Genomic DNA, 23,681 nt, shown 5'->3' with positions numbered 1-23,681 from the left:
TANNTATCTNTATAAGGACTTCTATTTCTAATTATCCCCTAAGCCCCTCTACTTATTCTATATTTGGTTATATTATAATTATATACCCAGTTATTAACTTAAGGGGGGTAGGTTCCCTATACTATAAAAGCATAACTATAGCGGCCTAGGTGCGGTTTGCTAGTAAAGGGGAATTATACTTATTTTTAATTTTGCTTAGCCGTTAGAGGATTTAATTAAGGGTTTGCTAAAGGGGCGCCTAAGGTTTACTAGACTAGCGGAGCCATTCTACTAGCTATATTAGTTTGTTATAGCTAACAGTTACTCCCCCGCAATTCTAAATACTAAACACGTTTAATAGGCTTTATATTTTATTAGATACCTTCTTAATAGAGGTATTTCCACTTTGTGGTGTAGTATTCGCCCGTCTTTGTTGTAAAGGGCTATTACTGGGCGTAGTTCTAGCGGTCGCGCGCGAGTGCGAGCCACCGTTGTTTGACGTGTGCCTTCCCTGCGATGCATGCATCTTAGGGGGATTCTCTAGGTGTTTTTCAGGGTTCTTTTGGTTGGTTTTGGTCTTTTTAGGCCAGGTGCAGCAAGAGCTCCTTCAAACTTAGGTGGGTAGGTTTACCTCCGTATATATAAATATAGCTAAGGCCACCGCAAAGAACTTATTAAGGCCCTACCTAGAGAACTCGTTAAGGCCCCTCTATAAGGGCCTATCTGGTATCCAGTACAATCAGATGACTTAGAAGAGGGTCTTAATAGGCGTGGTGCGCGCGACCTGGGGGACGGCGACGCGACGGCGCTGCGATGGCGACGCGACGGCGACCAGACGGCCTAACGAGGTGGAAACACGGGCAAAGCTCTAGGCAGGGAAACACAGGCCAGCTTCGACGGCCCCATGGCGTTTAACTCACAGTTGACTTACAGGCAACTCACAGGAGGGTCTTAATAGGCGTGGTGCACGTAACCTAATGCGTATATGCATAAGGCGACTCACAGGAGGGTCTTAATAGGCGTGGTGTACGCAACCCAATATATATATATGGGGGAGGCTATAAGGGAAACACAGGCCAGTTAGATAAGGACTCGATAGTTAGAGACATAGGCTAGCTTATAAAAGGGGGGGACACAAGCTTAGTTAGTAGGAGAGGGGAGAGTAGGTTGTCTGGTGTGGGACCTAGTGTCTCTATAGCCCCTCTCCTATAAGACACGATCGGCCTATTATAGGGAGACCCTTACAGGCAACGCGAAACGGGAGCTGGTAGTATATAGGGTATTACGCCCCTATATTACTACTAGCCTCCTATAAGGCATAGTGCGTAGTAGCTACTGCTAGCTCTAGGGACCTTACCCCTTAGCTAGGCTTTGACCCCTGGTGCACCTAGTATATAGGTAGGATTACATCCTGGCCGGAGAAGACTGCTATGTGGCTTAAGAGAACGGATGCGCGTATTGGTATATTAATAGACGGAACCGCTCGCCTCTAGGGCGGCTCGCCGGTAAGATATGCTTAAGGAGCAAACAGGAGTTACTTAGGCAGGGGAGGCTTTTTTTAGTTTGGGCCTTAACTGCAGAAGGTACCTAAGGCTTCCATATTGCAGGATGCAGCCACGATGCCCTTATAGGATTACGCCAGTAGGTACGTAAGAAGGGAGTTATAACCCCTAAAAACGGCAGCTTATGCCTATGCTGGCGGAAATAATAAAGAAAGGCGTAAAACTAGAGGCTATAGAAGGCTCCTAAGCCGTGCAAAAGCGTATTAACTTTAGGAGGAGACTCTTATATAGACCGCTGGGGGGCGGTCTAGTACTTAGGCTAATCCCATTATAAGATACCCAAAAGAATAGTGAAATTCCCCATTAATTGGTAGTGGTAGCTAACTGCTTATGGAAAGCCCTAGGCCCTTAGGCTTGGTAAGGGAAAGCTACTTAAAAACTAAGGTAGAGGCCTAGATAAGCAGATATGTTAAACTCTACTATATAACTACCTACCAATCTATAAATCTCTAGTATGCAATTTATATTTAAGGCTTTAGGGGTTAACCAGTTTAAGGCCTAAGGGTATTAGGAGTATAGGTAGACAATAAGCTTTAGTGGAGCGTATATGCGGTATAAGCGGCCCGTAAGGGCCAAGTACAGTACATCGCAATATCTAGGATCGTCAATTTTATATAGGGTCCATGCTTCTAAAGGTCACGCCTACTATACATAGCAGTTGTCCGGCCAACCATAACGTATAGATCTAGTATTTGGGCTATAGGAGAAACCAAAAAGGCTCCCCTAAATCACTCCTTAAACTACTTTAAAAGGTCTAAATAGCTTGCTTTTAAAGTATAATAGGCGGGTATAAGCGAACGGCCACAGCACTGCTTAAGAAGGAAGCTAATATCCCCCCCCTATAATTATATATTAAAGCCGCTGCAATATAAAGGGTGCAAAGAGAGCGTAACTCTAATATTATAAAGTATATTAAGACACGCCTAAACAAACTATGGAGTAACCCTAGGGTGCCCTATAGGAGAGCAAACTAACAACCCTAAAGTAGGGAAGAGATATTAGAGAAATAGGTAGAGAAAGTAAAAGAAGAATAGTGCCGCGCTAGGGCCCAGGCCTATATAGAGGAGGAAGGGAGACGCGTAAGAGACTAGTAAAGACAATAGTAAGAAAGAGAAAGGAGCTAAAGTAGAGCATAAAAGAGTACTAGGAAACTATCTACCGTAATATAATATTGGTTAGACCAATACTGGAGAGGTATATAGGAATTAAAGGTACAGAGGCTGTCGCAAATAAGAGGAACCTAAGCCGTAGTATAGTTAACGCTATAGGGGGTAAACACCTAGGGGCTCTAAGAAGGCCTAATAAAGGTAAAAAATATAATAGCAACACTCCTAAGAACAGAAATAATAGGACTAAAATATTGGCTCTACTAGGTGGGTGTTCTAGTAGGTAGCCTAAGATGCGAATATAGTTGGCTAAGATAGACACTAAAACACGTAATACTATTATGCCCCCTACGCACTAACTAAGAAGTAATGCTCTTAGTAGCTAGTATAGAGAACTATAATATACTACTCTTAATATAAAAAGGTCTTAAGGCGGTTACCCAGTGGCTTATTAACTAAAATGTACTAGACCAGTTCCGGGTTATAAAGGAAATAGTAATAAAAGGCAAAGGGGCGAGTAGTAGGTATGTTAGCGACTCAGTTAATCGAGACATAAGTACGGCAAAAGGGTCGCGCAAGCCTGTACGATTGGATTGTCTATAAACGAGAATCTAAAGCTAAAGAAAGGAAAGGAGAAGAAGGGGAGCGCCGCTCGAAGCTATATACGATCTTCACGTCACATAACCGCAATATGCGGCAATCTGTGGCAACTTGCCAGTGCGTAGTTCTGCTAAGTTCTGCCAGTGCTATAACATTACCCCCCCCTCTAAAAAAGCCTGCCCTTAGGCTTTGCCGCTAAAAGTCTTAGTAAGAGAATCTAACCAATTAGACAACTTTAACCGCTGGTTAAAGTTCCTGGACATCTTAACACCTTACGTAACTAAAAAATTTCTAGGGTATTTTTGTTCTTATATTCTTCTAGTAGCTTATTATCTTCGTTATGCTAGCATTCTATCCACTTATCTAGGTACTTTAGCGGTTTAGGTTTATTAGGGTAACGGCTATAAAACTCCTAAAGCTTATAGGGGCTACCTATAAAGTTCTATATAGGGTACTAAGTGGGGTCTAGGTTATATCCTTTCTAACTAATATAATACTTTAACGTTCCCTTTACAAGTTTATAGGCCAGTATTTCTTTAATTTCCTATTTATTATTATCGTTAACTTAAATTAGCAGGGGAGGTTTATTCTTTTATCCGGGTAGTAGGTTATTTACAGCTTTCTATAACTTATCCGGTAAGAAGATAGGGTAGACTTTAATTAAGTCTAAGAGCTTAACCTTATACAAGTTACCTACTTTATTAAAAATCTTATACGGTCCTGCTATCTTATAGTCCAGCTTATAGCTAGGCCGTTCTATCTTTTAGTTCTTTATTATAACCTAGACCATATCACCTATAGTAAAGTTAAGCTCGCGCCTATACTTATTTACCTACTATTTTATTAATTTCTAGGCCTTTTTTAAGTTTATATAGGCTACTTTCTAGGCTTCTTCTAAGCGCTTAGCGTACTACTAGGCTTCCTTATAAGATAGTTTTTCACATACAGTTTAGGGCCCTTTTGGTCTTTCCCAGTCAAAGCTTATATAGGGTAGGTAACCCATTTCTAGTTAAATAGGGGCAAATCCGGTAGAGTTATAGGGTAAGGTCGCTTAGGCATAGTCTATTAAGGGTAATAGTTTGGCCTAGTTATTTTAAAAGTAGTTAACAAAAGGCCGGAGCCTTTAGTTTAAGTATTAATTCACAATCTCCGTTTAACCGTTTATCTGGGGGTAATATACTATAAAAAGCTTTAGCTTAATACCTAGGATCTAGGTAAACTTATTCTAAAAGGCTAATATAAACTGCGGCCTATAGTTAGATATAATAGTGTCTAGTAGTCCGTAAATTCGGTAGACGTAGTAAATATATAGTTAGGCTGCCTCTTTAGCATTAATATTTTTATAATAGGGGATTAAGAACGGGCGCTTGCTAAAGCAGTTAACTAGGATTATAACTATATTATATCCGTTATAGTCTAGAGGTAGCTTATAAAAGTCTATAGAGATATATTACTAGGGGCGGTTAGGTATTAGGAGGGGTTTTAATAGTCCTAGGGTCTTATCTCGTGGGATTATAGACCTACAGCAGTTGTTATAGTTCCGTACATAGCGGTTGATATTTATAACTATTCCGGGCCAGTAGTAGCGGTCGCCAATAATCCTATAGGTCTTATTCTTTTTAGGGTAGGCCGTAGAGACCTAGGTATATGCTTTAGCAATAAGCTAAGTCCATAAGTTCTGTTCCTTTGCCACTACTAGCCATTTTTAATACTTAAGTAATCTATTTTTAAGGGACCATAGGCTAGTAACGTTCTTTGCCTTTTTACGGTACTCCTATAGAGAAGGGGCCGTACGGTTTATTTGCAGTAATTCGTTAATTAAGTTAAGTCCTAAAGGGTTAATAGGATATATCTTGGCGCCTAAGGAGTCTATATTTAGTTCTGCCTATATCTAAGGGTTAAGGTGCTCTAGTTATAGTAGCGTCTAGGTCTATAATAAGATCTTCACAGCCGTATAGTTACCTAGGTCTTATTCGCGCCTAGTAAGAGTATCCGCACGGTTCGTAGCGCCTAGTCTATATATAATTAAGAAGTTAAACTAAGATAGGATATCCGCCTAGCGTGCCTACCGGGCTATAAGGGCCTTAGTTGTTATAAAGTATTCTAAGGCCTTATAATCTAATACTACTTTAATGGGTTTAGGGGTCCCCTCTAGCTAGGCACGCCAGTGCTAAAAGCTAGAGATAATAGCTAGCATTTCTTTATCATGGATATAGTAGTTTAGTTTAGCATCTATTATAGTATTTAAATAGTATGCTACAGGGTGCCATTCTCCGTCCAGTTACTTCTGGGAAAAAATACTAGTTATCGCGCTATTTAAGGCATTAGTTTCTAGTATTAAGGGCCGTTCTAGGTTAAAGTGGGTAAGTAGGGGGGCTAATACTAGCCGTTTTTTAAGCTTATTAAAGGCCTGTATATATATAGCGTTAAAGTAAAAGGGCTGGTTTTTTCTAGTAAGGCGGTTAAGAGGCCAGGCGATTCTGCTATAGTTCTTAATAAAGCGTTAATAGAAGTTACAGAAACCTAAAAATAATTATACCCCTTTTACGGTCCGTAGGGGCGTCTACTAATTAATTATGGTCGTTTTCTTTAGGTCGGCCTTAATTCCGTCCATGCTGATAATAAAACCTAGGTACTTTATACGCTTAATACTGAATTCCGACTTCTTAATATTGGCCTAGAGGCCAGCTTCGCGGAGCCGTTATAGGACTTTATAGACGTGCTCCTCGTGTTTCAGTTTATTCTCTAAGTAAATTATAATATTATCTAGATAGGCCGTATAGAAGTCATTAAGGTAGTTAAAGAGTACATTGTTTATATACCGCTGGTATATAGCTAGTCCATTAGTTAGTCTAAAAGGGAGTACCTTATATTTATACGTCCCGTAACGGGTCTAGAATATAGTAAGATCCTTAGACCCGGGGTCTATCCTAATTCAGTAAAAGGCCTGGCGGATATTAAGCTTTATAAAAACCTTAGCTTTACTTATTTAGGTAAGAGTCTTATTAAGTAAGGGCAGCGGGTAGCGGTCCTTGCGGGTTATATTATTTAGCTTATAGTAGTTAATATAAAAGCGCAGTCCTCTATTTAGCTTTTTAATAAAGAGAATAGGTAAGTTAAAAGGGGCTTAGCTAGGCTCGATAAAGCCCTTATTTAGGTTATTAATAAGGTACTACTTTATGGCCTATAATTCGGCAATAGACTGTAGGTAGAGAGGGCTAAAGCTAAGGGTACTTCCCTTATCTTGCTTAATCTCGATCTTATAATTATATAGTTAGTAGGGTAGAAGCATATTAAACGCTGCCTTAGAGAATATGTCCTTAAATTTCCGGTATCGATCGGGCAGTTTTTACTCCACTAGTTCTTTATCCGTAAGCCCGCTTTCCTATCTACTAAGCTTACTTTCCTTTTCCTTAATTATTTAGTTAATTTTGTATAGGCTAGTTATAAAGGCAATGGTATTAGGCTAAACTAGGTTCTAGTAGAATCCTATAGCTCTAATATAGTAGATATTAACTAGTGGGAGGTCCGTAGGTTTCTTTGGCGTCCGTTAGGCCGTGGTTTACAGTATAGGGTTTATAGTCTTCCTTAGCTTACGTTCCATTTTCCATAAGTTATCCTTCCTATCTATTAGTTTAGTGTGGCGTCTAATATCCCTAACTTTCCTTTATAGCTTTATAGGGTTCTCCATAGGGAACTTAGCTAGGTTATTACCGACTTCCTAGGTCTCTAGTGCGGGTGGCGTAATATAGGTAGTCTAAGGGCGGCGTAGTATACGGATCCGTTGCGGGTTAAGCTATATGTCCTTCTTAAAGGCCTAGTCTTTGCGCATAGCATTGGCCTAGTAAATAGTATTAATCTAGGGCCGTATAAGGTTTTCTATTATAATACTAATTTCTTTTATAAAGGAAGGGGTTAGGGGTAGAGTTTTAGGCTAGATAAGCCGTCTACTCCGTACTTTAAGCTGTAAGCCTAAATAGGCTAGCTATTTTTTTCCTAAGATTATATTATAGCTTCCTAAGTCCGTAATAAGAAAGGGGATGTTATACTACCTTTGTCCGTTAACGCGGAGGTAGATCCGCAAGATAGTTATAATAGGTAGCCCTATCCGTCCGTTATAACCGCGAATAGGGATTGGTTTAGGTAGTTTTTTAAAAGGTACATTTAAAAAATTAGCTAGTTTTACAGCACACTTTATATTAATTAAGGTAAAGGCATTTACTCCTAAGTTAGCTAAAGTAGAGGTTAAAACTTAATATCTATTGCAAAATAAAGTATAAGGGATAGTGTAGCTTCTTCTACTAACTAGCCGACCTAGATTAATATATAATATATTAATTCCTTTTAACCCTAAAGAGGAGTCTTCCTCTAAGGTTCCTCTTTTTCTAGCTCCATATTATTCTCCTAAATTAATAGGACCTTATTTGTCCTTACCTTTATTAGGTAGTTCCTTATAGGGTAGCCTATTTAACCGCACGAGAAGCAAGCTCCTTAATCGCTAAGGGCCTATATATAGGGGTCGCTATATATAGGCCGGGTGTACACTAGGCCCGCAGTAGGGGTAGCTGCGCGGCTAGCTATTAGGTTGGCTATAGGAGTTGCCAATTATACTAGGGCACTATAGGCCGTACTTACAGTACTTACGGCCTGGTTTATAAGGTTTCTAGTTTTTAGCTAATTAGCGCGTACCTTAATTTAACGGAGGCCTTAGTTAATAGCTAGGTAATAGTCCATAAGTTCCTTTAACGTTTATACCGTAGTATAAGCTAGTAATATAGCCCGCTATAGGTCTAGGGTAAGCTTGTTAAAGAGGTCTAGTAGTAGGTCTTCCTAGGGGATCTAGGCCTATCCGGCTAGGTATAGGAAGCGGGTTTAAAAGGCTAAAAAGGTCTCCGTTATTTTTATGTTTAGGCTTTTATAGCTAAGGCGGGCGTTTTATACTTTAAAAGGGTCTTTATAAATAGAAGATAAGTATTTAATTATTTCTTCTTTAGAGATAAAGGGGTCTGCTAAGTCTTTAGTGTATTACGGGCGTAAATACATCTAAGCGTCTCCGCCAGTACGGCTAAAGATATAGGCCATTCTAGCTTAGGCGTTAGGGAAGTGGTCTATATTAACTTTAAGCTTATCCCATAATTAAAGCTTCCAATTATTAAATATAGGGTCGGTTCCGTCTATAAGTAGTAGAGGGTCCGTAACCTTTACTAACCGCTTTAGTACTATATAGGCCTTAGTAAATCCACTAAGGCACTAAAATAGGGCCTAAAGGACTATAGTAAGTCTTTAGTTGTTTAATAATGACTTATTATTAGATATAGGGGTATCTCTAGCTTTAAGTAGCTCTCGCAATTATTTAATTTCAGTATTAGCAGCCGTAAGCTCCGCCTAGGGGGTTAAAACGTTAATTATTTCTTCGTCTAAAGTATTTAAGGGTCCTGCAGCTGCTTTACCCGCTACTATAGTTTATAGCATAGTAGTAGGGGTGTTAGGTAATTCTAGGTAATTTCTTTAGGGGTTTTAGTCTGTGTGTGTCTTATAGGTCCTTTCCTTAGGGTTCTATTCTTTACTTTTAGGTCCTGTCCTTATGGTCCTAGTAATATCCTTAGGGTCCTATTCTATATTCTCGTAGATATATTTAAGTTTCTTCTTAGGAAGAAAAAGTAGAGTGAGCTTTAGATAATGTTAGCGACTTAGTCAATTAAGACATAAGTACGGCAAAAGGGTCGCGCAAGCCTATACAATTGGATTGTCTATAAACGAGAATCTAAAGCTAAAGAAAGAAAAGGAGAAGAAGGGGAGCGCCGCTTAAAGCTATATACGATCTTCGCGTCACGTGACCGCAATATACGGCAATCTGTGGCAACTTGCCGGTGCGTAGTTCTGCCAAGTTCTGCCAGTGCCGTAATAAGGTGCCCCCTAATAACTCTACAGTAGCAGAGTTAAGTTTGCGATACTAGCGCGTCCGTAGGCTTATTACGGCAGTAGTGGTTCCCAAGGAGGTTAAAAAGTAAGGTAGTAGAGCACTATAGGTGACTCGTAGGCGCTAAGTAGGCGAGTCCTAAAAGGCGGGGAGATGGATTACGGGGTTTTCTCATTTTTCTTAAATAGAGTTTTCTCCCCATATGTAAATAAGGAGTAGTGTTACGGCACTGTTACAGACCCTCGTCAGGGGCTCGTCTGGAGCCTTGGCGCCATGTATATAGACGTGTCCTTTCCTCGACCTTCTTCTAGTCCTCGTCTTGATATCCTCGTTAATAGACTACCGATCGTACAGGCTTGCGCGTCCCTCGTGTCGTGCTCATGCCTCGATTGACTGAGTCGCTAACAAGTAGTTTGTGTGGGCCCAATAGGGATCCGAATCGGATGTTAAGCAATGAATAATAATATATAAATATAGGATTTACTTTTAAGATAGCCTATATCTTTAATAGCTACTCCTTTTTAATTACGTTTAAAGGTAATATAATAATAGTAATAGAAGCTTAAATTAGTAATAGAATTGCCTATATTATTATACTCTTACCCTATAATATCTTTACTACTAGGAATAAGTCCCTTTACCTATATATTACCTATCTTAACACCTTAATTTAACTAAGTTATCCGCTGTATAGATATAAAAGCTTAATAGCTCTATTTATTACGCTTAACTATTTATCCTTACTTGCCTCCTATAAGGCTAAAAGCTTATCTTATATATCCTATAACTACCTCTTTACTAAGAACGTAAGATCTTCCTATATATAATTATCTAGCTCCTATAAGCTTTATAAGGCCTACTAGCGTTCCTATTTAACTATAGGCTTCTAACCTTAACGTCTAGTAGTTTTCTTTAGAGCTATAGTAGGTTTTTTATACGGATATAACGCCTAGCAGTAGTAGAGGTACTCTAGGCTAAGGGAGGATATTTTTAAAAAAGGACCTAACTATAGCGCCTACTAGGTGTTGTAATAACTTTAAGTAGTAGATATCTATATATCTATATAGTTTTATTAATATTAGTAGACTATTTAATAAGATATAATATATACTTAGTGTCACGGGACTTACACGTTCTCACGTCCCTGCGCGTTTTAACGTTCTTGACCCGTGCTCACGTTCGTCCCGAGACACCTACGCACGTTCCCCTACAACCCCTATTTATACCCGTACCTGGTATACGAAGATTCTTCTTCTTTATCTAAATGTCTTTGTATCAACCACGTATAGTTACGCGTACGTAGCCTTCTTCAATTACTACCCTGTTTAGTACATTGTATTCCAGCTCGTGCCCAATTCCGTAACACTTAGGCTTTTAATAACGCGTTTTTTAACTTTAATAAAATTAATATTAGGACTAAGCAATAGCCATATTATAAAATTTATACTATTTAGAAGCCCTAAGTCTTAAAAATAATATATAGACTTTTAGTAATAATATCGCGTTATATAAATAAATAAATTAGATATCCGTAATCTCCGTTTTACGGATTTTGCTTAGGATTTTAATAAAACTCGCCAAACCCTCTTAGACGTGATTTTGCAAGCTAAAAAATCGCGTCTGAGCTCGCTGAGGTAAATAGAATGCTATCCATTGCAACGTCAGGGTCCTCAGAGTAAGTCCGTGCGGGAATACCACTATATTTCTGAGTATGGGCACCGAATTCAGCTAATCTAATTGGTTAGTTCTTATCGATAACCTGACGACCCATTTTGACGTTGCAAGGGATAGAGACAAAAAGCTCTTTTTTAATAAACTTTTCGTAAGAGAACATGCTTCCCCAGCGCCGGTATTTGCGCCCGCTGAATAGCTCCAGGGAGACTTATAAAATACATAGGAGTGAGACATTGCGTTAATTGTACAGACACATACTCCTAAATTGTATCTGAAGCCTCAAAATTTGCCAGCGAATTAAAAGAACCGTTGGAGATAAAAGTAAGAAAATAAAGAGTTAATTGAGCGCTCCGGAGCGCTGCTCTGCATTTCGTGTAGAGAGACTGACTGATACTCGCATAACCAACCAACGAAGGCATGGTGGAACTAGAATTACATTCATCAGACAATTGGGGAATCACAGACTCTTAAACTAGAAGTGGCATGGGTCGCCAGCACTGTGTATTAGCAACGAAACACGGAGAGCGAAGACAACGGCAGCAACTCCAGCAATACCCGCAACCCCGCTTCTAAACCCAAAGACCCTACGCCCAAATGTTTCCAAGCTCAACGGCTTCAGAGCAGTAGCATCACTCGTGACGTGTGACGCGACAGCCGAGATCAAGCCACCAAGACCACCATGGGAAGCCGAAGCAGTCGATGTACCCGTGGTCGTCGCCGAATAAGTTGCTGATCCGGTGGTCATGGAAGCTGAGCCAGAGGCTGTTGCACCTGAAAAAGTCGCAGCTCCTAGTCCGGTGGGTGTGGGCTGTCCGAGCTATTGAGAAAGTTTTGTCAGTGCCAGTCCCAAAGAATTCTGGCAATCCGCCTACCTTGTCTGCTGAAAGAGCTGCAGCAACATTGGTGGCTGCACCAACGCAGTCCATATTCTGGGTACCAATCTGGTTCTGCTGACAGCAGAAGTAAGTGTGTTCTGGGTCATGTGAGGTAGCATTCCAGAGAACCCAGGTGCTGTCAGCGCATGTCGACCTGAATCAGGTTATCTTATCACCGACTCAGCTACCTCCCATTGACTCAGTCATTGACTCGGTCACCTACCCCTTGTTTCCATTGCCACCCCCCTACCCCCTTCTCGTTCTCATTTCCTACACCTTTCCTATGTATATATAGAGGCTCTTAGAGCCACATTCAATAGACAGAGTCACCATTCTCTTCTTACAATCGGTGCACGGACTACCGATCGACAGCGCAGAATGGAGTTGTTTACAGCGCCGCAAGGCAGCTTCCGCCTGTTCTTTATCAACTTAATGCGAAGTAGGTCGATTGTGGATATCCTTACCATCAACGCAGCATATGCGGGCTCCAGGGCCAGTGCCGTCTTCTTGGGTCATGCCGTTAGGACAGTGTATGTAAAGGTTGACATCGCTCATTTGTGTTGTTCCACCAGGGCAATTACCCGAGGTCATGAGACCCCACCCTCCTCCCTCATACGCATAGCGGCGCTCAACTGGAACTACAGGAACGAATGGAATGAATGCGCTTGCAGCAGCGGCGAGGGAAGCAACAATCAGAGGGAGCATCTTTTGAAAACGAGAGAGAGATAGCAAAGGGAAATATAATTAGAGAGCGGATTTGGAAGATTAAGATGAAAAATAAGTAATGGACAAGCTGAAAGCTGCTCTCCCCATTTAAAGGAGTCACTGATAATATATGTACCGCACGTTCGACATCTCCCTCAAACCCTCAACAGGGATGGAACAGAACATATGATAATGCTAGAGGCTATGGTATAAGAGCGTTGGGGAAATACGAGAGCTGAATCGTCGAGAATCCAATAGATTCGATCTCTTCCGAGCGCTGTCTGACTTTTCCTAGCAGTTGAAGTGGTGTGTGGAGGTTGTCGAAGTTGTGGAGATTAGGTTGGTTTCTGGCACGCAGCCGACACAGCACATCCGAAGGGTATGTGGATGCGAGGCGCAGTCTAGAGAGTCGCCTAGCTGAAAAGACCCTTTTTTTTCAAGCCAAAGCAATCAACAGGCCCGGCCTCTGATAAGAATTGTATGGTCGAGCTTATTCAGGCTTAAGCTTCTCTTAAGAAAGCTTGTCCTGTAACATACACCATCTCGTCAATTCCGGCGGTTAGCGCAGCCACGTCTGCACGGCCCTTTTTTAGGGGAAGTTTTGGGAATTGACGAGATGGTGTAGGTAATAAGGTTATAACGGCGTGCAGGCTTTGCACCCGAAGTTCCAAACCGTCATAACCCCATCACCCCGTCACGTCGGCTGAACCAAGACCAAAGGCGCAGCAGGGAATGGCTTGACTTATGACGATCTTTTTAATAAAAAGAGCTTCGCTTAGAGTTGTCCAACAATTTCATTCACCGCACAGAGAGCGCCGTCTGACACTCTTACTAAACGCACCGAAATATGGTAGTCAAACAGATGTATACACGATTACTTTATTAGTAAATAAAGTAAATATCTCTAGGACTAAACTTTTCATACCCCCATTCGGATACCCCTGACCTAGACATCCCCTGAGAACCCTCCGTCACGTACATATGCCCATCATAAACTTCCTTCTACTCAGCTTCCAGAAATCTGGAGAATTCTGAATCACTCTCCCCAGCGTAAAACTGGTATCCTCGGACAATGATTAAACTCTATCAATATTGTCCTCGAACCGCACAGTCTCCTGAAAGCACTTTCTAAGTTGGCAGACCTCCCCCCCCAAGCCGGTTTTAAGTCAACATTGAAAAGCAAAATGTTCACGAGGCCGCGGCTTTAGACAGAAGTCCGCCAACTTATAAAGATTTGACTCTATTTGCTTGAATTAATCCAAACTCTTCATTTGACTTTCCAGGTGCTTAACACTAGTCGGGAGAATATATATCGTAGCCCGTATTCGGGCTTGCTAATCAATCAATTCAATTCAATTAAGGCCCCAAATTAATTAAATTAAAAGCTGTATAAGTAGAAGGTTTAGTTAATTAAATTAATTAACTTAATATTAAAACTATAACTAACTATAACTAATTATAATAGAATTATAAGAGAATGTAAGGCATACTGCTAGGTGTACGGTAGGGAGCAGGCAAGCCGAGCATAAGTTACAAGGAGAGTCGATGGAAGAGGACGATATGGTAATGAGGGTAGGCAATAGCCTAAGTACAGAGAGAGACGAACCGATAAGGAGGGAAAGGGCTGTAAGCCCAAGGGAGCTTATCCCTTTGTGTGGCAACCGTTTCTTACAATATTCGTATATACACGCCTCCCAAGCTAATCTAAAGGCTCTATACTGTATATAGCTTGGTGTTAAAGCCTTAGTTAGTGCAACTGCTCGGCGGTAGGGGTATAGGCGCTACCTCCGAATTTCGGAATCTTGAATATTGCGGTAAGTAGCAGCGACATGGTTAGAAAGCCTATATATAGAATAGTGGTGTAGTTAATTAAAGAGCTTCAATATTATTGTTACCTATTTAATTCTTAAAGTCTCAGCAAAATATTATCCTTATGCCTAGAAAACATCAGGAAATTTTTTTTGGGGCTCGTTGTTGCGGTTTGCGGCAGGTAGATATGGTCGATAGCAATTTGCGTAAAACGCACGTTTTATAACAAAATTGCAGCACCTAATAGCAAATTGCGGCAAAATGCTACCCCTATAAATAAATTAATGCAAAACGCTACCCTATAAATAAATAGCGCGCAAACTGTACAAATTGTAAAAACTGTACGAATTATATAAACTATACGAATTGTACAAACTATACAAATTGTACAAACCGTACGAATTGTAAAAACTGTATAAATTGTAACTATATAAATTATAATTATATTATATAATAACCAAATTATTATATATTCCCATAGATTTTTATAATATACTTTTAAATATATTTATATTATAACTATATAAAATGTAGAGCTATCTACTTTGGGCGTTAAGGGGGAAGCCTCTCGTAGAGGCTCTAAATTATCCACCTACCTACCTGCCTACCTGCCTACCTGCCTACCTGCCTGCCTGCCTGCCTGCCTACCTGCCTGCCTACCTGCCTACCTGCCTGCCTACCTACCTGCCTGCCTGCCTGCCTACCTGCCTGCCTACCTACCTACCTGCCTGCTTACCTGCCTGCCTACCTGCCTACCTGCTTGCCTACCTACCTATCTATCTATCCGTCCGTCTATACCTACCCGTCTATACCTACCTGTCTATGCCTACCTGTCTATATTACCTTGATTCGATCGATCGATTAAATTGTTTATCGTGTTCGCTGGCTGGTCGTTCGAACGGTTGTCGTGTGGCTCTGGCGACGGTCATGTGGCGATGACGACGGTCGTCTAGCTCTAGCGACGGTCATCTGGCTCCGGCGACGGTCATCCAGCTCTAACGACGGTCGTCCAGCTCTGACGACGGTTGTCCAGCTCTGGCGACGGTTATCTGGCTCCGGCGACGGTTGTCCAGCTCTAACGACGGTCGTCCAGCTCTGGCGACGGTTATCTGGCTCCGGTGACGGTCGTTTAGCTCTGACGACGGTTGTCTAGCTCTAACAACGGTCGTCTGGCTCTAACGGTCGTCTAGCTCTAGCGACGGTTATCTGGCTCCAGCGACGGTCGTCTAGCTCTGACGACGGTCGTCTAGCTCTAGCGACGGTTATCTAGCTCCGGCGACGGTTGTCTAGCTCTAACAACGGTTGTCTAGCTCTAACGACGGTTATTTGGCTCTAACGGTCGTCTAGCTCTAGCGACGGTCATCTGGCTCCGGTGACGGTCGTCCAGCTCTAATAACGGTCGTCCAGCTCTGGCGACGGTCATCTGGCTCTGGCGACGGTCGTCTAGCTCTGACGACGGTTGTCTAGCTCTAACGGTTATCTAGCTCTAGCGACGGTTGTCTAGCTCCGGCGACGGTCGTCTAGCTCTAGCGACGGTCGTCTGCTAGCTGTCGTTCTGGTGTCTTCCTAGGTAGGGAGGATATAAGGAAGGGTAAAAAATAAGGTGGCTACCTAGGTGTATATAGGGGGTATACTTGGCAGAGGTACGTATAGAGGCTATCGGGAATATAGCGGGGACCTAATAGTAGTGTATCGCGCGCATACATAAAGGTTTTATATAAAGCTTTATATAGAGCCTTTATATATAGAGCTTCGCGCAGAGCCTTATATAGAGCTTTGTATAGAGCTTTATATAGAGCTTTGTATAGAGCTTCGTATAGAGCCCTATATAGAGCCTTATATAAAGCCTCTATATATAAAGCTTTATATAAAGCCTTATATAGAGCCTCGTATAAAGCTTTATATAGAGCTTCGCGTAGAGCTTTATATAGAGCTTTGTATAGAGCTTTATATAGAGCTTTATATAAAGCCTTGTACAGAGCTTTATATAGAGCCTCGTACAAAGCCTCTGCATTAGGATTTTTTTTTTGGGCATGTTATTACAAGTGAAAATTGGGGTCTGCAAAACCTGCAGGCGTAAGTCGCAATTTTAGCATTTGCGGCAATTTGTAGCAATTTGCTACGAACACATAGATAGGGCAGGCGCGTGTATAGGTAGCCTATGTGTTTGTAGCAAATTGCTACAAATCGCCGCAAATTGCCAAAATTGCGACTTACGCAGGTTTTGCAGACCCCGATTTTCGTTTGCAACAACGTGCCTAAAAAAAAATTTCCTAATAAACGTCGTGCGTCTTTAGCTCTAAAGCCTTTAAAGGCTTAAAAAGCTTTAAAAGCTCTAAGGCCTCTAAAAGCACCTTAAGCATAAGAGTCTTATTTACAATCTTTTTAGGTAACGTAGTATATACATAATAGCTTAGTAGTAGTAGCTGTACAGCCTCTAGAGGCTTTGCTAAGTAAGGATATTTAGGAAGAGGTTCGGCCGACTAGCTAGAAAGAGGGTATTAAGGAAGACGAATTAAAGGCTGTTTTTAAGGCCCGCGGTAAGACTGCTAAGGATGAGGTAGATAAGGTAGATAAGACTAAATTACTAGAGCTATTAGCTAAAGAAGTTTTAAGAATAGGCTTCCCTACCGTACCTACTACGTGGGAGCCTATAGCTACTATTCCTAAACTAGATCTTAAAGTTATTAACCTTCTAAAGGAGTTAATATTTACTACTTAGCGTGCTAGTAAGCCTATCTACGGCTTTAGTACGGGCGCCTAATCTAATAAATCTTCTGCTTAAGATAAGGATAATAAGCGCTCTGCTTACTGTACGGTAGCAGATTAGGTTAGTATAGTATCCAGTAAATATAGATCTGAGTAGGACCTACTAATTCAAGTATTTCTACTGTTCTTTAGTATTAGCGTATTTAAGAAGCTCGCAATTAGCATAAACCTCTATATAGCCTCTTAAAACGCTAGCGGATATTACTAATTAAGACGGTATGCTGGTAAATAATTATAGGTATAGAAGGAGACCTCTACGGGCGAGTTAATAATTTAGGTAGGATTTGTTATCTATATAGGCGTCTTTAAAGTTCCTTAAGTGCAAGACCTTTAGGCTATAGATCCTAAATATCCTAGACACTTAATCAGCTTATTTATAGGCTAAAAAAGATAGAAGTAACTTAAGCGCTTCTTTTATATATCACCGCCTCCACTAAAAGGCGTTAAATATCATATATTTAAGAAGATTAAGCCGTTAATAATATCTTTAGGCAAGGCGTTTAGAAAGTACGTTATACCTAGATCTATAGTTAGCTTTAATAAAATAATAGTGAGGTTTACTAGACAATCTATGGCTATAATTAAATTACCTAGTAAGCTAATACCTAAAGGCTATAAGATAATAAGTCTTTATTAATATGGATATTACTATAGCTTTATATTTACATTACCTGGTTACTTTTTTAGGCTTCCTTCTTAAACGGATTACTAAAATATCGTCCTCTCAAAGACCTCCGAATGCGTCCTTACCTAATAGCTTCCTCTCTAGACCTATTAATTCTGCCTATTTTTGGATAACTACTTCACTAATATTCCGTTGCTTTAGGTGCTTTAACGGCTTAGGGTTACTATAGCTAGGACGGCTCGATTAAATTTAAAGGACTATTTAAAGGTATATAAAAGGGCTAATAAAAGAAAGGTAAAACTACCATTTAACTTTATTACGGGAATAGTTGTTAGCGTAGTTAATTTAGTGCTTTTAATTGTATAGCAGGATAAGAATTTAATACGGTTTTTAACGACAGCTCACTTATATAGCAGTGAGGATATTAATGAAGTTGACTGATGTTGGCCGCGAGTATATAATTCCTTCCTTAAAAAGCTAGTGGCTAACGTTTAGGGTAATAATCTAATTAAGAAGTTAACGCTTTCTAGACTCTCTATTAACTATAATAACTAGATAGGCGGCGTTAATATCTATAATTAACTTCGAAGCTACTATACTACCTAGATTACTACTATACGTACCTAGATGCCCTTATTCTTTTAGGCGCTTAATATAGCTGTAATTAACGCCTATATTATCAGCAAGAATATCTTCCAGATGTTAAGCAAGCTATTTCTTTATACCCACCGCCGCTTCTATATATAATTAGTATGGAACCTTATTATTATAAGCAGTTAGAAGATAGGGTTAACTAAATAAGATACTAAGCGTCGTCTTTATCTAGTCCTATAAAAGCCTAGGTAATATTAACCTGGTACTAGGTCTAGTTATAAAAATATTAAAATAAATTAAAGAAGTACCTACGTTACTGCTAAAACCCTACTACCTACGATTTAACAGTGTACGCGAACTCACCGCTCTATTAAAGGTTTTATAAAGAAGTAAGGCTATAAGGGCTTACTAAGATACTAGATATATAGATAGAAGGAGGCTAGGAAGCTTATAATATAAATACGGCGAATAGTATATAAATGCGAGGTTTATAGGCTTCCTCTATGCCTTTAGTGCTTTAATAGCTTTTATTTAGCAGGTAATGACTAGGTAACTATTTTTAATCCTCTACTTCCTTATACGTCCAATATTAAGACCTTAAAGCTAATTAAGCCTTTACGGTAGTAACTTTCTTAGCCTCCTTTAAGCCCTCCTCTACTGCCTTTAATTAATCCTCTATACTAAATAATCGTGTTACGGACGCTTTAAGTACGATATTACGACTACTTAGAGAAAAGTCGAAAGAAGCTAGTTAGTTAATAAGAGCACAGTCTAGGATGGAGCCGATAGAGCTATGTAACAAAGAATGGTAACCAAGGTCACGTGGGGTGATCCGTATGATCTATAGGATCTATGTGATCCGTAACAGAGTATATAGAGCACACGTATATTACGTACAAGAAGGATTTTATAGGAGTACGGTTATGTATTTAAGGACCCTTAGTCCCTACCTAGATAGTTCCTTCCTTATAGTAATTCTTAGAATACAATTAGAGTTAATCTGTTGGGCAACTACTCTACTAGTTATTATTATTGTGTTAACTTCTATACTGCATTTCCTATACACCTAACCCAATAACGAGCCCACCGTAGTTCTTGCTATAAGGTTCTGTTATACAATCACTACCTAGTTACGGTATTAGTATAAAGAGTTAAATAAAATGCCACCAAAAGCAGCCACCACGACGCCATTAACGGCAGCAACTACTTTAAGATTAGGTAACGATACTAGTATAGTAAACACTAACTTACAGCAACCTATAACGGTTGGACAATTATAAGAGATAGTTAACTAGTTAATAGAAAACAATATAACGCTAGAAAATAGGATTAACGGGATAGGCGCAGTAAAGGTTAAGTTACTATTAATTAAAAGATACTTAGGAGAGAAATTGAAGCTTAAAGGATTCCTTATATAAATATACTTTAAGGTAGCACAGGAAGGAGCAAAGCTAGCAATACCTATAGATTAAATAGCATATGTAGGACTGTTCTTAATAGGAAGGGCACTTAAGTAGTTTAAGCCTTACCTTATAGAGATATAAGCGAATAGTATAACAACCACTAACTAAGAGATACGGTTTATATTCTTAAGCTAGAACAGATTTATAGAGCGACTTATATAGATGTTTGGAGACCTAAAGGTAATAACCACGGTAGAGAGAAAGCTCCAAAACCTAATATAATAAACCTTAGTAATTAAGTATATAACGCAATTCCAGACGTTAGCGACGCAAGTAAAGTGGAATAATAGGGCGCTTATGGCATAGTATAAATAGGGACTTAAGGCTAAAGTCTAGGACGCGATTATCCTAATAGAAGATGTAGACACCCTAAGAAAACTAATAGATTAGGTAATTAAGATTAATAATTAGATCTACTAAAGGGAACAGGCTAAGAAAGGTTAAAATAGAGTTCTATAGTTATATAAGGCGTAAAGCACGTAACGATAGAAGCCAAGTTAGAAACTATAGTACGGCGCAGAGCCAATAGACCTAAGTAGTACTAAAGAAGCCTATAAAAGACGGAGTAAGAAACTATAGAAACCTAAAGGATAAGGATTAAGTAATTAAGAGTCTAAGGAGCAGAGGCTAAATCAGGGATCTTAGCAGTAGAAGATATTTAGGCGGACTCTATAGTAAGAAAGATGGTTTAAAGAAGGAGCTTATATAAATTGCGGAAAATAGGGTTATTATACTAGAGACTATAGAAGTGGGCAGAGTCACTACGCGGTAAAGGGTATAAGACTAGCAGACAATATATACGTATAGAGGGACGATAATATGCTGCGAAAAACAAAAGAATATTTAATTAGAAGTTTTACGTTCTGTTACAACAACACATACCGAATTCATAAGGACGCTAAGTACAGCGTAAGCTATTGGCCATAGGAGCCACAACCTATAGGATATAGAGGAACCAACGAACTAGTTCGCAGATCGGACATTGAGGATGATAAATTCGACATAGGCGAAACATTTCAAGACAAGATAAGGTAAGCTTAAGGACCTACAATAGACGATAACCGATGGAGCAGAGTAGCGGCTTAGTTTAGTAATATATAAATGAGCTCGGGACGGAAGTTCCCACAGATATAAGATTCTTAAGACGAGATAAGTAAGATTTAAGACTCTTAAGACGAGATAAGAACACTAAGTAAGCCTAGTTAGACTAAGGCAGGAGCTAAGCTCAAGATAGGAGTAAGCTTAGGATTAAGGATTTAAAGGGACTAAGAATTTGGAATGCGAATTAGGATACCCATAAATAAGAGGTAAGGAGCTTCTTTATAGATTAGAGAATCTGCGGCATAAATAGTAACTAGACTAGGAGACAGATATATAGACCCAGAAGACTTACTAGTAGAATACGGCGTTTATACTAAAGATCGAAAAATTAATATAAAGATTAAGAAGTAAAAGAGCTTTAAGGATTAAAGCGTAAGGCACAAACCAAAAGAAACCATAGAAGAATTTAGACAAAGAATTATTGTATAGTAAGAACAGAAACTAGATAAGAGATCTAGTATATTAGGACGTATAAAGGACAGAGCACTAGTATAAAGAATTACTAATAGGCCTAGGGCAGGCATACTAAAAGCTAAGTAGCTTACTAAACTAGAAGATAAAGAGGATTTAGAAATCCTAACTAGGTTCGAAGAATGATATATAAAGGGCTGTTATAATATAGCAATGAGAAGATACTTCCTTATAGATAAGCCGTATACACTCTAGCAGCTATACTAAAAGTGGTATAGGCAGAGGCACAATAATAAGTGGGAAGATTTTTATATATAGCTAGATAAAAAAAGTTATCTAAGACCACCTAATTATAGAAAAGGCTATAACATATATTAAAGGAGCCTTAATTATAACGTTAAAGGATCTAGAGGAATAATTAGAGGACTAGAGAAGCAAGAGACGCATCTTAATACCTATAAATAAAGTCGCAATGTTTAGATTAGCGCGACAAAGGTTTAAACTTAGGGACGAGGATGAGCCAAAAGTTAACCTAAAGCACCTAGCACACCACACGCTGTTATAGATTGCGTGCATGGATAATATATACAAGATGCATAAGAATCCAAAAGAAAAGAATCGGAAATACCTTATAAAAATATACTGGATGATAGACGAGCGACAGTACAGGAATGCTAAATATATATATAAATAGCATCTAGCAGAGGTTTAGGAGGAAGGAAGCTTAGTACTTTAATTAGGAAGATTCCTTATAGAAGAATACTTAGACGGATAATAGTAGTGGGAATGCCTAGAAAACACATATCTATAGCATATTAAAGAAAAGAAGCGAACTAGGCATTAGCTAAAGAGTGAGCTAAGTACACAGGGATTAAGCAGCCAACAGTTAGGAAAAGTAGAGGCCTATAGGACTAAAGGGAGCCAGTAGTAGAGCCTTAGACCCTTAAAGGAATTTAAAAATAATACCTAAATTTACGAGTTAAATAGTAAGATTAATAGTTTAAAGCGCTAATAGATAGTAGAGTAACGCGGAACTATATTTTACTAGCAGCAGTTAAGAGAATAGGGCTACCTTATAGATAGAAGGAGCAACTTTACCTATTAGTTATAATTTTAGGAGATCTAATAGCCTATAGAGGAGGGATTATTAATCTTAAAATAGGACCTATTTAAATAACTATTAAAGGGAGACAAATTAAGATGTCTTTTAATATCCTACCATTAGGACGGGATAAGGTAGTATTAGGCATACCTTAGTTATAGGAATATAATCTAAGGATTGTCACGGGACACCCCCGTGACACCTTATACACGTCCACCTGTTTCCACCGACTCAGCAACTAGAGACTGACCACGAGACGGCAATTTGCGGCAATCTGACGGCAATCTGCCATATTCTGCCATATTCNGCCAAGTTCCACCGAATCCTGCCAAGTTCTGCCAGGACCACCACCTGAATCCTATTCTGCTCCGTGCACGTGTTGACNAAGCAACCAAGCTAACGATATATACCCTTTCTTCCCGTTTCCCTGCCTTCTCTCCTTACGCAACGTCTTGACCTTATCACACAGTTCATGTATATAGCTTAATAGTATCTACTTTGCTACATATTATCACCGCTTATACTTACTCCGTGACAAGGATCAATTAGATTACAGGGCAAGTTAATATTAGGGATACTTAACGCTATAAGCAGCAATAATAAGCTAAGTTAGTATAGTACTAAGTAGAAGTAACCTACAAAGAAACAGAAAAAGGACTAAGTTATATACCAAAGAGATACCATAAGTATAGTAAGAAACTATGGTTACTAAAGAGTAAAAAGCTGTTAGAGTATATAGCATAGGACTATAAGATAGAGTTAGAACCAGGAATAAGTCTAAAGTTTTTTCTAATCTATAAGCTTACCAAAGAGGAAGGTAGAGCACTAAAAGAGTTTATCCAAGAAAACTTACGGAAGGGATATATTAAACCATTATAGTCATTAGCGGGTTATCCAGTACTATTTATACTAAAGAAGAATAGTAAATTAAGACTGTATATTAACTATAAACAGTTAAATAGCATCACTAGGAAGGATAGGTATTTTTTACCCTTAATTAGCGAAATCTAAAACAGAATAGGTAACGCGTAAATCTTTATAAAGATAGATCTAAGATAGGCGTACCATTAGATCAGAATTAAGGAAGGCGATAAGTAGAAGGCAGCCTTTAGGTTAAAGAAAGGACTATATAAGCCATTAGTTATATAATTCGGGCTTATAAACGCACTAGTAATATTCTAGAAGCGTATTAACAATATATTAGGGGAATACTTAGATGAATTTATTATAGTATATCTTAACGATATTATTATCTACTTAATAACTAAGGAAGAATACGGGGAATATGTTAAATGGGTTTTAAAGAGACTATAAGAAGAACAGATGCTAGTAGTAATTAAGAAATGCGAGTTCTTTACTAGGAAGACCAATTTTATTAGATTTATC

At 39.3% G+C, this 23,681-nt stretch overlaps 2 protein-coding genes across 2 annotated transcripts; both read right to left on the bottom strand.

The window, feature by feature from the left end:
- Window positions 1-11,198: 11,198 nt before the first annotated feature.
- K441DRAFT_320665 (uncharacterized protein) lies at window positions 11,199-11,963 on the bottom strand. The gene is made up of 3 exons (XM_067641164.1): window positions 11,940-11,963; window positions 11,714-11,884; window positions 11,199-11,658 (listed from the first exon to the last, which is right to left on the bottom strand). Exons 2-3 carry the CDS (start codon window positions 11,765-11,767, stop codon window positions 11,314-11,316), a joined length of 399 nt encoding a protein of 132 aa, XP_067507879.1. The 5' UTR covers window positions 11,768-11,884; window positions 11,940-11,963; the 3' UTR covers window positions 11,199-11,313.
- On the bottom strand, window positions 11,608-12,723 carry K441DRAFT_654509 (uncharacterized protein). The gene is made up of 4 exons (XM_067647694.1): window positions 12,181-12,723; window positions 11,940-12,130; window positions 11,714-11,884; window positions 11,608-11,658 (listed from the first exon to the last, which is right to left on the bottom strand). The coding sequence occupies exons 1-2, from the start codon at window positions 12,419-12,421 to the stop codon at window positions 12,105-12,107; spliced, it is 267 nt and encodes an 88-aa protein (XP_067507878.1). The 5' UTR covers window positions 12,422-12,723; the 3' UTR covers window positions 11,608-11,658; window positions 11,714-11,884; window positions 11,940-12,104.
- Window positions 12,724-23,681: the final 10,958 nt, after the last annotated feature.

This window comes from Cenococcum geophilum (assembly GCF_001692895.1).
Source record: "Cenococcum geophilum 1.58 unplaced genomic scaffold K441scaffold_7, whole genome shotgun sequence".
NCBI lineage: Eukaryota > Fungi > Ascomycota > Dothideomycetes > Gloniales > Gloniaceae > Cenococcum > Cenococcum geophilum.
Note: the sequence above shows the minus strand (reverse complement) of the source record. Positions and strands in the feature narration are given on the sequence as shown.

Coding starts and splice junctions, on each gene's coding strand:
- K441DRAFT_654509 (XM_067647694.1), bottom strand. CDS start 12,421: ATGCTCCCTCTGATTGTTGCTTCCCTCGCCGCTGCTGCAAGCGCATTC. Junction 12,131..12,180: donor CCGCATATGCTGCGTTGATG/GTAAGGATATCC, acceptor GATAAAGAACAG/GCGGAAGCTGCCTTGCGGCG.
- K441DRAFT_320665 (XM_067641164.1), bottom strand. CDS start 11,767: ATGGACTGCGTTGGTGCAGCCACCAATGTTGCTGCAGCTCTTTCAGCA. Junction 11,659..11,713: donor CAGCTCTTTCAGCAGACAAG/GTAGGCGGATTG, acceptor CTTTCTCAATAG/CTCGGACAGCCCACACCCAC.